This window comes from Sparus aurata, chromosome 8 (genome assembly GCF_900880675.1).
Source record: "Sparus aurata chromosome 8, fSpaAur1.1, whole genome shotgun sequence".
Lineage (NCBI taxonomy): Eukaryota > Metazoa > Chordata > Actinopteri > Spariformes > Sparidae > Sparus > Sparus aurata.
In genome coordinates this window covers 7837024-7850235 of record NC_044194.1, presented here as the reverse complement: position 1 = coordinate 7850235, position 13212 = coordinate 7837024, and the positions used below count along the sequence as shown (strand labels likewise).

Sequence of the window (13212 nt, the reverse complement as noted above, 5' to 3'; positions counted from 1 at the left end):
CACAGCAGTGTTGGTGCCATCTCTACCCACAGAGACAAACTCCTCTCGTCCTAACTCTCCACTGCATTTTGAATTTCACAAGCTTTTGACTGCCGTATCTTCAAATACTTGCCTGTGTTGCTCTGGTCTGCTTCAGTGGAAAACATTTATGTGATGTTGGTGATAAAGCCACATTGGGAAAACACACATTTGTCTTTTTCCTACTTTAAGTGTCTTAACAAATTGCCCTGTAGCTTTTGGCTCATGCCGCTGTCCATTTTCCTTCCTCTAAGTTTCCTTTTTTTCCTGAACAAACATACAGAAATCATTGGTCTCTGAAATAATCCTGAATGTTAACGCTTTTTAGGTAAACACTTTTGTAATTAAAAAAAAAGTTGTAAAAAAAAAAAAAATACTCTAATCACTTGCCCAGTTTTGCACAAGGCATAATTATTCATCTAGCTTCTAAACTATTCATTATTCCAAAAATAAAATCTCATCTAGAGACTTGTATAACATCCAAACAAGCGGCCACTGTGATTTCAATGTGTTTAAAAATAGAACAGGTCTGAAAATTATCATAATCAAAATCTCTTCTGCTCTCTCAGCTCTCACTGTCAACTCTACTTGACTCGTCTCTCGTGAAGCTGCAGCTGGGGATGAAGATGCAACAGTAACATGATACTTGAGCATCCCAAACAGAGGCCAGCTTATATTTATCTGGGCATTTGCTCTTGCACTGGACCCTTCATTTTTTATTTATTGCTAAAATTATATTGGTTTTTGAAAGGCATCAAACTGCCACTTGTGATTTGGTACCAAGAGGAGTGTCATCGTTTTTGCCACGACTGCTGACATAAATAGATCAAGAACAGTCAGCAGGAATTAAAGGGTTGAAATTTTATGTTTTTCTTGAGACAATAAATTACATTTATACCCACGCAAACAAATGTTTTTGTCTTTACTAAATAAAACAGGCCTTATCCATGAAAAACTTCTAAATAACTATCTACTTTTATTTACCATAAATCTGTTTGTGATTTATTTGGCACAAATCATACCATCAACCGTTTTCTTCTCACCTGTCCCTGCTCTCTGTATGAGGAGTGTCGCCTCGGCTCCCACAGGACACTCTTTGAGCATCTCCACAACTCGTCCATGTCCAGCTGCAGCCACTGGCTGCTGGTTCACCTCCAGGATCAGGTCTCCCTCTATCAGCCCTGATGCTCCCTGGGAGCCCGGCTCTAGAACCTGCAGCACGTCACAACACATCCACAGTCACACAATTTGTAAAAACTAAAAGTCTAATCAAGTATGTTTTTCTAATCTCTCTCTGAAATATCTCATTACAATTTAAAACAGACAGACTTACATTACACAAGTTACATTTCAGTTTCCTTTTCTTTTTTTAAACTTATTTTTGAAATTGCAAGTGTTGCCTACCATAATTAGTAAACTTGGGTTATATTAAATGACCCACCATGGCCCAGGGCCTGGGTTAACTGAAGTGGTAGTCCTCTATTGTTAAAAATGTAAAGTTCTGAAATTATTATTAAATTAGAATTTGTTTAGAAATCTACCAGCTGGGTGAAATTACCTCAGTCATTTCCAAAACCAATTCAAAAATGTTTTAGTCTTGGTTGGTTTACAGAACCAGTCAGTTGCACTATTTCATGTTTACATGAAGATTGTTGGTTGAAAATTCCTGAGCATGAGGAACAGGTTTATTCAATGTACATTAATCAATGTACTTTTGTATTTGCTCAAAGATTAGTATGTCTTGAATGCTGAACATAAAACTTATTTCCTGTAAAGACAGATGTTTTTGTAGTGCAGATGTTTTACTGTACAACAGGGAAGAGAAACAGCATCTGTCACATTGCTAGTCTTCTCTAATTTATCTTTCCCTTACAGCGGATTCCGAGTAAGCAGATTGTGTTTTTTAATTCAATAGCTTATTTAGGACTGTCTAGTCTTCGTTCATTACTGTGTTAGTAGATAGCAAATCCTTCACAGGCTGAGCTCACTTTGTACTTATTATCTCAATCTGTTTCTTGCGCTGACTGAATTAAATTTACCTTCACCTGCTGTCACAAGTTTAATATGTAACTCAACTCGACTACTGACTTTAGCTGACGACTCAGATTTCACTCATGAAAGGACAAAGTTACTGACTGAAACACAGAAGAAAGTAAAAACATCAAACAGGTTCGAGCCCTTTCAAGTCCAGATTGTTTATAGTTCATTAGAGAGCCAATATACTGGTTGGCTGAAATTATCTGTTGACATTGGCCTTTCACAGATATTGGCTTATAAATTGTCTGATATTCATATGAGGTAATTTTTTAGGTACAGAACAGAAATGTTTCAGTGTAGGGATGTCATACTGGATTTTACATATATATATATATATATATATATATATATATATATATATATATATATATATATGTATATATGAAATCCAGTATCAGTCACACTCTAGTCTACAGAGGAAATGGAGACAAACACATGATCACACATCACCTGTTTTACTCGTTGACCAGTGGGACTGTCAGCGATGGTGAACCCAAATCCCTCCGACCCTTTCACCATAGTAACTGTCAGAAGTTCTGCCGCTTGTGCTGTTGCCCCGGCAACCCCTGCAGTCCCTGAGGAGGCCATAGACACGTTGTCGTCATGAGGTGTGAGTGCTGATCCAGAGCCGGGTGTGGTGGGCGGCAGGGATGAGCCATCCAGATGTGTGTCCCCAGGGTGAGAGGCTCCAGCCTGGGCCAGAGCCTGAGGTGGCAGCTGGGAGCTCAGTGACAGATATTCTAAGTAGGGGTCGTAGCTGCTGCGGCCATTTACCACCAAGGGGCGGTGCTCCAGGCCGATGGGCGTCAGGGAGGTGCTTGCAGCACCACTTGGGTCCTCGGGGTCAAAAGGCAGAGGGTAGCCTCGACAGAGCACAAGGGTGACACTCTGACCGATCGGTACGGACTGGAAAAGCTTGACCACGTCAGCGTGTGTGGTACCGAGCACACAGATGTCATTAATGTAGACGATGACATCACCTGAGGAAGGAGATCAGAGGGACAGATTCAGTCACACTCACACCACAGTATGTTACATGTTAGACGGACTACCCCTGTTTCATACGGGAACACACTGCACAAATATGGTCTGCTGTCATAAACATCAAATCTTAGCAGTATTAGCAACATAAAAAGAATTAACAATGTCCCTCTCTCGTGTCACATAGGAATAAGATATCACTTGACTGCCACTGCAGGTAATCTACAATAGTATGTGTGAGACAGAGAGGTGGTGGAGAGACAGGGTCAGTGCTGTGTCGTGCCTCTGTGAATCTGACAACCATCTGGTGCACACTTGAATCCACAGAACTCCAATCACGAAAACCTCAAGTGTTTAAATGGATGCACACAATCAGTCACAAGTTCAGGCTCACGCTTGATGCATCATAATGATGTCTCCCTGTTACTCTGGTGACCAGTTGGAAGCAAAATACAAATGTGCACTGCTGTTTGTGATCGTGTGTGAGCGTGAAAAGTTGTCCTACCAATCCCGAACCCTAAATGTCATGTTCACCTTACTTACAGCGAGGTGAGGCGACTTCACAAACCCAACACTAGATTCTCTGTCATCTCTGCTGTAGTTTGAACATGCGGAAAGTTATGGATTTTAGCTTTAAAGTTACAGCCCCATGACAAATGCAACTGCCTCAAATCCTCTATTTCACACTTCTTGAGGCACTCTCTGCTGCACATGTGGACACACACACATATTCATGTGAGCATGTGCACATGCATAAACACACACCATATATGTCACATGCACAACTGTACACAATCCCTAAGAGCAATGCCACACAGCTCAAATAGGCCAGCTAATCTAAGCCAGGGAGTGTCTGTGTGTGACTCTGACTGTGTGTGTTTGTGTGCATGCGCATGTGTGTGCACATGTGTACGCGTGTGTGTGAGCAGCTCTGGCAATGTCACAGAGCGGAGAGGAGCGGGTTGGAGAGGGAGAAATCAGAACAGAAAGGAAAGGGCTGACAGACCAGGATAGAGGGATGAAGAGAGAAAAACTAGAGAGGTAGAGAGAGAAAGGGGATGAAAATATAGAGAGGCTGAAAGCAGAGGAGAAGTGTCAGATGACATGGTTAGATAAGGAAGCATAATAAAGGGTAAGTCAGGGAGACAAAGAGAGGGATGGAGATAAAATAGAAAGAGATGGATTCCAGATAAAAGAGAAACAGATACGCAGGGGGAGAGACATAAAAGCAGAAAGCTGGAGCTGGGAGAAGGAAGGAGGATTCCCGGCTCCGAAATGAGCTCTAAATGAGCTGTTTAGGCATCAACTGTGTCAGGCATGGGGCCAGCTCGCAGGTTCAGAGCACAGCACACATGAAGCAAGCTCCAGACGGCGACCAAATGGTCACATTTTGCGACCAAGATTTGAGACAGTGTGACTACATTTTACATTTAGTCGCACGTGTGCTACCAGTGAATTTGCCGGTGTTTTTTTATTTTATTTTTTTTACACTGGTAAAGGGGTGAATCAAAGAATCTGGAATGACAGGTGGCAGGCCAGTGTATGTGAGAGGGGGAGGGAATGGGGAATGGCACTGTTGTGGCTAATATGTGTGTGTGTGTGCGGAGGGGGACATACTCTTGGCAAAATGGCGAGACATACTCTTGACGCTCATTTTTTCCCAGATAAGCAATCAATGTGCCAGAGTCAAATCCTAACTCAGCGGATGAGTCCGAGTCTGAAAAAACAAGTGTGGCGAAAAGGGGGAAGAAAATACTGTTTTCGTGAAGAATGGCTGCGCGAATTTGACTGGTTAAATTTTGCAGTCGATACACACAACATGCGGGGAACACAACATTTGAAGGTAATGCTGGCACTGCACAATTAAAACACAACACCTTGGTCAAACACAGTGCTAGTCTAAGGCATAAAATATGCGGTGACCTGTACTCAAACTCCACTGTCAATGCATTTAGAAGGCAAGAGGCTGTTAATAAATGTGCTGCGGGGGCCAAATTAATATTTCAGTTATACACAGCCTTTTTCATTGCCAAGGAAGAACTACCCTTTACCAAATATTATATACATTTAAAGTATTTGTTAACGAACAGATGGGAAGATTACTGAGCACATACTCTGTTTAAATTTATGAACATAAATTTGCATTCATGATGTTTGTTAATATTGACAGTAATGTTGCTGTCTGTATACCTTATTTCTCTTATGTTGCTTCTTAAAATGTTCACAATAAATTGCGACAGAGAATTTAAAACAAGACATTGCAATTTCTGCATAACTTAAGTATTTATCAGTTATACAGTAAAAATGAGAAGAAATGAGAATATTTGTTGATATGTTGATGATTGTGTGCGCCCCTAAATTTTGTGATTGTGCTCCTAAAATTTTCAGTTAGAGGCCACTGTGCTCCTAGTAAAAATAGTTAGTCTGGAGCCCTGTGGAGACTCATTCAGTAGCTCCTTCTCTAAGCCTATTATTTTTACTAACATAAGCTCTTTAAAGTTGGGCCTAAGGTGTGTATCTACAGAAGATTCAAAAGTAATCTGTAACCTCATGGACCCTGAGAATTGACAATCTTTGGGTCTTTTGTCCTCCATGTGGTGCCTTTTTAAGGATTCTGCAAATGAAAACACACTGGTTGTTGCAGGGAAACAATCTGAAACTTTTATACACAGAAGTCAGCCATGTGAGATTGGATTACTGCTTGTGTAGATGTTACTTTTTTATAATTTAAGGCACAAAAACAAGCAGGGGACACTTTCACGGCACTGGCGTTCCTGTGTATGACTGGCTATTGATGATATCATGATAACTGGTGCTAGGGTGGTGATACTGCACCTGCAGTGCTGCTGTACGAGCATAAGTGAATCTCCTAATGAAGTAGGTGTTGTGTGGGCAGGTGTCAGTTTTGGCCAATCAAATCAGCTCCTCTCATTGCCTCTAGAAGCAAAGCATTATAGTGCTCTGACAGAGGACAGAGAGTGTGCCGAGAGGAAAGTCCTTGTCTGGGACACACAGTGCACAGGCACAGGACACACAGTGCACAGGCACAAATATAGGGCACCCCAAATACGCCACCAAGGGCCAACACTGTCCCCTTTACAGATGACTGATATTTCTGGGGATGTAGAGAGTTTTTCATTTTTAAGAATTTTATCAACTGTGCTTGATTTGTATTTGGGTTATTCCATACCAGCTCACTCAGATTATTTTGTCCAGACATGAGACAGGATGACATCATCTAGTATGCAAGCCATTAGAAACCTGCAAATTTCCTGAACCAAATGAAAAATAGGCCCAATAGGAGTCATAAAAAGATAGAGAACATTGAAGTGAACACAGTACAAACATCTACCTATGAAGAGGAGATGTGCGGCACTAATTCTGATAAAATAACAGCCAACTGTTCTCTTGCGAAATGGCCACGAGGAGCACAAAATTCACCCAGTGGTTTATTACTGCTTCGCTTGTCAGATCCTAGAACCACTAAATCCTAATTTGCTGAAACAGAAGCTACACAAACAACCCAGGAATACAACTGGCAACTGACAGAGAAACCTGTCAATCATCGGCCCTCAAAACAGGCTTGATATAAGTGATTTAATCCTTTGTAACTTGGAACTCAGAAAAGGACAACCTCTGACATGAAAAAGAGGGCGATGAATACCAATTATAACAGTCAATTAAGTCCAAATTCAAAGTCGAAAAAAATACAACCAAGATTCATTTAGCTTAAGTTTGCTGACATACTGTAAAGACACCTGACATCACAGCAACATGGCAGCACACATAGTGAACAATTACCTTGTCATCCAGATTTACTTAGCTGCTGTGTAGCTGCCATTTCCTTTTTCCATTCAGCTGATTATTGCCTGAAAGATGTCTAGTGACAATGCGCTGGAGCGCTAATCTGTTAAATCAGCTGCTGTAGTAGCTTGTGAAGTCCAGAGACTTGCCATACAAACATCACATCCATGTTTTTCCAAGAAGATGCGCTGGCATACGTTTAGACAGGAAGTCAAGAATACAGACTCTGAACGAGTGATGTAAATGTTGCAAAGGATTGCAGGGTTAGGCTCAATCTCTCCTTAATCGAACAGTGACGCTCTACATTACAACAAGAGATGTGAGATTAAGTAGTGAGACATTCACTTATTACGGAGAAATATTGACTTCATCCTTTAAAAGAAGTTTTAAATTGAATTTGGTATATCACTAAATCACTGGACACATATATCAAAGATACAAATGTAGACAGAATGTGGATGTGATGTTAGAGGTCTATAAGGGTGACCTTCGCCGGCTAAAGCCATAAAACAAACTAAAGCACTTGTGCTTATGCTAAGAAATGTTCTGAGTTGGCAGAGGCACATTACTTTTGATGCCAAAATTAAACTGCAGCATGAAATTTACTGGATATTAACACTGTGCTGCACTCCCCTGGCCTTTTAGGTACAAGAAATGGTTTCTTTTTTGGGGGGCCACAGGTCGAACGCAAACCCTGGACCGCTGCAGCAAGGACACAGCCTCTGTACATGGGATGCACGCCCTACCAACTGAACTACTGTGGCACCCCAAGGTACAACAAACTTACCAAACAGGCAGATAAAAATCATCTCAAAAAGGTTCATAATGTTGAGGTGTCAAAATAATGAGCCTGTGCTTAAGCATTTCTATAAACACAGTACTAACATAACAGCAGTGACAGGTTGTAGTTTGCTTAAACCTCAATTTATTTCTCAACCAGTTGTCAACATTCTGCACTGGAACACATAATTACCTGTGTCCATCTTTCCATCCTGAGCGGCGGGACCGTCAGGTATTACACTCTTCACTTGCAGGAACTCATCGGGCTCGTCACCTCCTATAATCGTAAAGCCAAATCCCATGTTGCTCTTCTGCAGGGCTGTTGACAGGAAGGTGCCCTTCAGCTGGGTTGGGTCCCTCGTAAACAATGGCTTCTCTGAAGGGAGACAGGGTTTGAAGTATGATATTTTTAGATTTTCCTGATAATTAGAAATGCTGTTTCTTTCATTTGTCACATTTTACCTCAAATTAAAGTTCAGCATGATTTTTTCAATCCTGAATGAACCCATCTTACTTTTTTCCCCCCACAAAAGCACAAATGAAGACACAATCCTGATAAGCTGACTCATTGGAGATATGCTGTTTTCACTCAGATGAGGCAGTACATTATGTGCTGGTTTAGTACATCGTCATACACGTGTCTGGATAAACCCACTCGGGGCCTCAGGGCGAGCATGTTCTCTGTCCCCAGCACTGCCAGAAATCTCTATTCGACCCCGTACATTGTGACATTGTGCATCTGCCCCATCAAATACTCATAAAACTGCCTCTTCTATTAGACAGATAAGGGAAACAGAGGAAAAAAATGCCCAATATTTGATAGAAAAAATCTGTACATCAGGGAGAATAATCAAAAAATCTATCAGCACATGAGTTTCAGGGGCCCTTGATGGCATACAGACCAATGTTGTGTGCCATGCGTGTTCTTTCTGCACTCCTTGCATTTTCATATTTGTGAAACTCTGTATGTCAGCATGTTTTGATTTAAATACCGAACATGCTGAAGAATTTCATGTGTACCTCTGTATATAGTGGGCAGAGGGAGAGCGGAGAGTCCCTGGCTCTGCATCTGCCTCTGCTGCTCCAGACGTCTCTTTGCTTCCAGGACTGGATTCTCAAACTGTGTCCTTCGATTGATGTGACTGAAAATACAATGCTTTGTCACGAATAATGGAATAAGGGAAAGTAATCCAAAGCCTCATGTCAAAAATATCAATATCAAACAATGGAGTTCTGTATTCATAATAAAATGTACTTAAGAACAAAAAGTCATAACAATACTGCCTTCAATTCTGATGCATTTAAAATACAGAGGGAGATTTTTGGTGTTAACGTTGAGGCAAGTGACTCCGTGTTGGGGGGAAAGAGTTGCTAGCACTGACAACGAACAGTTCTATAGCTCATTTCTTTTGGTCTCAAAAGCCACTTGTAAGTTAACTGGTCAACACAAACTAGCAGTGACCCAAAATAAAGTTTTGGTGAAGAGCTATAAGCATCTGACGAGCTTAATGGCGAGCTTTGCACACCAAGTGTTATTTTTGATCCGTCATCCGATAAATAATATTCCTTCACCTTGCACACTGCATCCGATACGTTAATTATTCTATATGAGACAAAACAGAGTCATCGAGCTGTGAGGATAATTTTGTGGTCTTCTCACTTTCTTAAACAAAGAAATAGTATGTACTAGGTTTATCCAATCCTGAAAACAAGACGGGAGCAAGGGGCGTTTCACCTGCTGAGAAAGGAGCTGTGGAATTACCCCAATTGCTTCCAGGTGATATTTCAGGATGTCAGTGGTTCTGTTAGATAAACTACAAGCTAAACTGGAACCGATTAAAAAGAAGACCACCAATTTCAATTAACCAATTGATCCTGAACAATGGCCGACAGTATGTCTGAACTAGAGACACATCACACACCCATCACAGGAGGAAAGGATGTGAAAAATAGCAGAAAATAAAACCGAGAGTCAGCCTGTAAACTTGACTGATACAACATGAGGTTGTATTTAACGTGCGGCCATTAAAGACAAAAAAATATTGACTTTGTGTGCAAAGACTCACCCACTGGTATTAAGTCTACATGTTGCCTTAATCTAAAAAAACTGGTTTAACTCTTAATGTTGTAGTGGGTCTGGACTGCGTTAGGTCTAAATACTACATACACTGTTGGACAGTCTAAGATATAGCAATAAATTGTTTCTGTGATTTTTCCCTTTTTCATACAAGTTAGTAAATGTTATTCTGAGTATCCATTATTTACAACTGAATCTTGTAAAGTGAATGTTAAAAATAGAAATGATAAGGGAAGCAGTAAATTCCCCAAACTGTCCTCTCAGTAACTGTTCTTTACACTTAATTTCCAATTCAAGCTAGAGTGGTTCGGACGAGAACAAAAATCTTATGTGCTTCCGAATAAAACATAACACAGATAAAGTCTGTTTGTAATGCAACACATTTCATCAGCAGCGTTCTCCTGATAGTCAATAGAGATGAGATTTCTCTGTAAAACTTCAGTGAAATGAGCAGTAAAACATGAAAAAGAAATGAGAATCAAGTAATTAATAATTCACGAAGAGGTGCTGTAAACTGTAAAAATGCATTTCCCTGCTTTACTACAGAGCAGCAGAGTTAACCAAGTCAACAGGGAGACTTACTCCACGTAGTAGCTGCCGTAGATGGGGTCATCTATCTTCTCCCAGCCATAGGGCAGCTCTGAGAGGAAGGAGAAAACAGACAAGGGAAATGAAGTCAGTGTATGCTGAGAGCAGAAGAGGGAATGCAGACGCTAAATTAAACCGCTGAGGGGAGACAACATGAATCTCAGGGCTCGCAGCTAGACGCTCCCAAAGTGCTCTTTTAATAGACAGACAACACTTCGATCTGCAGCGGTGGCTTCTTCACCGAGACACGAATCACAACACAGACATCAGTACAAAGCACGGCAGGAACAAAAGAACATTTAAATCGTCTGACACTTCTCATCCCGCCTTCTCCTTCGTTTTCTCTTCCCTCTGCCGTGTACATACATCCTTCGAGGCCAAATACCTCACCCTACTACTTCATGTTTGTTTTGTTTTTTTTCATTACACCCACCCACTCGTTTAAGCCTTGGACGACTTCCATGGCTGCTAATTGTCTCCTCCCGTCCCCTCCTCCGGTTCCGTTCCCTCCCCACTTCAGCCATCTCTTTGCTGATTTAGCTCTCCACTCTTCATCGGTAAAGAACTGGGTCAAGGCGCTGCGAGAGTTCCTGGACATTATGACCTATTGTTTTATTTCACACCTAACTTTTCACAGACATAGGTGCCATACAGTGCAATTTAATGAGCTCCCTCTGCTGGCGTGTGCAAGATTCAGGATGTTTTGGTTTGAAGCTTTCCCTTTGGCATAAGGAACTCAACACGGGGGTTGACCTCGCACCACAAGGCTCAGCTAATATACAAAAAGGCGCACACTCATACACACAAACGCAGACTGACAGTTACGATCCATCAGCACAAGCTGTTCGCCTCCCACTCATACGTATACTAGAAATACAGCTCATCTGATTAGTATTCAACAGTGAGCAGTCTTGAAAGGGTTGATCCTCCTCCCTACATTAATTCATCCTCATGTCTCGTATTTAAGACTCTAATTCATGAAATTCATGACTATGTCCGTAGGAGGGTGTTCTCCGCAGGGAAATAAAGCTAAACCAGACTAACATAGAAGAACACTAATGTCATACAGATCGAAAAACATGACAAATACACAAGCAATGGAGGACTTCCTTCGGCCCTGAGCTATTTACTAAAACACACAAATACACATGATTACAGAGAGACACACAAGTGCTCAAAGCGGGAAAAAAGTAACAATGTGTAAAGACTGTGTGTGTATGGATGTTTTGGGTGGGTGGGAGGGATTTTAAAGAAGGTTAGGTAAACTGCTTCCAACTCAAACTTCTAGCTTTTTGTTTGTAAGTTCTAAGGACGAGGACGTTCTCAGAAAAGGAAGGGATAATAAAACTGAAACTTAGACGCACAGCCCAAACCACATCATTTTATATATTTAAAACTCCACCCACACCAACCCTCCCCTACAGTTCCTTGAGGGAAAAACAATACAAAGTGCAAGTAAAAAATAATATGAATTACTCATCATTTGATTCCTGTTCCAACTTACTGATTAAAATAAAAAAAAAATATTTCAATCAGCAGAATGATAATGATTCAGTTCTTGTTTGGCTGCATGTGGTTAGATATCATTTCAAAACTTTGACTTATATTATTATTATCATATAATTAAATTAAGTATCATTTTGTAAAGCATCCTGGAAGGGACAATGTAATTTGGTGTTAACAAAAGTACCATTTACACCAAGTAAATATGTAGTTTATGTATATCCAGCTGACCTGCTGAGCACTACAAGACTTTCTGTAAGACATGCAAGAGATTACATTTTTTAATTTCAATGACTGGAAGTGCACCTGCAGCAATTTAACCTACAACAAGAAGCAAATCCCAGTTTTTGCCAAGAGACTTCTTGTAAATTATAAGGAAATTACATGGAAACTCCTCACCCATAAAAAAAAGCATTACCAACATGTTTATATTTCTTCACGGAAAGAACTGAAAGCATATTGTTTTGGTATCTGTACAGAACATATGCAAAAGTACAGAAACCTTTTTACAAAATCGCCCCAAAACACCCGACCAACTCAAGTCTTTTGAGATTCTGTGTCACAGACACACGCACACACACACACACACACACACACCCACACACACACACACACACACACACACACAATACACAAATACACAAATCCCCAGCTCTATTATTTTTACAATTATTTGGTCTGCGTGACACTGATACTGTGGCATCATCCCCTCATGCTGTAATGTAATTATGAACAGATTTGTGATCTTGATACCAATAATCCGTGTTTGAATGTGTGTGTGTGTCTGAGTGTGTGTCCTGGCTTCTGAGCATGCTGACTGTGCAGCCCAAGGTGAAACGGGTGCACGCCACAATTATCTCTGCTCTGCTCTACTGTTTGCTCAAACCGCCTGCGCTACACCGCCATTACCTCGGATGACCCTCCTCATCCTCGAGGCGTAAAAGTCAGTTGGATTCACACTTCAAACCACCTTAAATTCCCTCCCACCCTGTCCATGAGCCACCTTAAATGTCGGCCTAACTCGTACACTAGTCGCTTGCCCTCCCCCTGAAGTGAAAGGGAGACAGTTTCCATGGAAACCACCAGTGGAAGTCTTTTTTTTTTTTTCGCGCCTGAGCTGAGGGCTCTGTCTTGTCTCTATTTCCTGCTGCTGAAATACAGATCGAGAGAGTCTGTTTGTGTGTGTGTGTGTGTGTGTATGTTTTTATGCATTCATATGAGTCTATATTTGCAGTATGTGTGTGTGAGACGGCTGAACTGTGTGTGCACGTCTGAATGAGTCAAACAGTCATCTTCTTTGACACTAAATCAAACACCTCATCATGTCCCCGTGTACAGCATGAGCACCGAGGGGCGGCTTGTGTGTTTGGGTGCTTGTTTGTGTGTATATGTGCTGGTGTCTCTCTTGACATGAAGTCTAATTG

General features: G+C 41.1%; 1 protein-coding gene across 7 annotated transcripts in view; it reads right to left on the bottom strand.

Annotated features, from left to right (window-relative positions):
* The window catches only part of magi2b (membrane associated guanylate kinase, WW and PDZ domain containing 2b), an 86611-nt gene that overhangs the window by 19958 nt on the left and 53441 nt on the right, over positions 1-13212 (bottom strand). For all 7 annotated transcript variants that reach the window (XM_030426061.1, XM_030426055.1, XM_030426056.1 and 4 more), the window contains exons 7-11: positions 10280-10337; positions 8641-8762; positions 7814-7996; positions 2506-3035; positions 1062-1230 (exon numbers count right to left, since the gene is read on the bottom strand). In XM_030426061.1, coding sequence (XP_030281921.1) covers positions 1062-1230; positions 2506-3035; positions 7814-7996; positions 8641-8762; positions 10280-10337 — 1062 coding nt within the window. The remainder of the gene's footprint in view (positions 1-1061; positions 1231-2505; positions 3036-7813; positions 7997-8640; positions 8763-10279; positions 10338-13212) is intronic.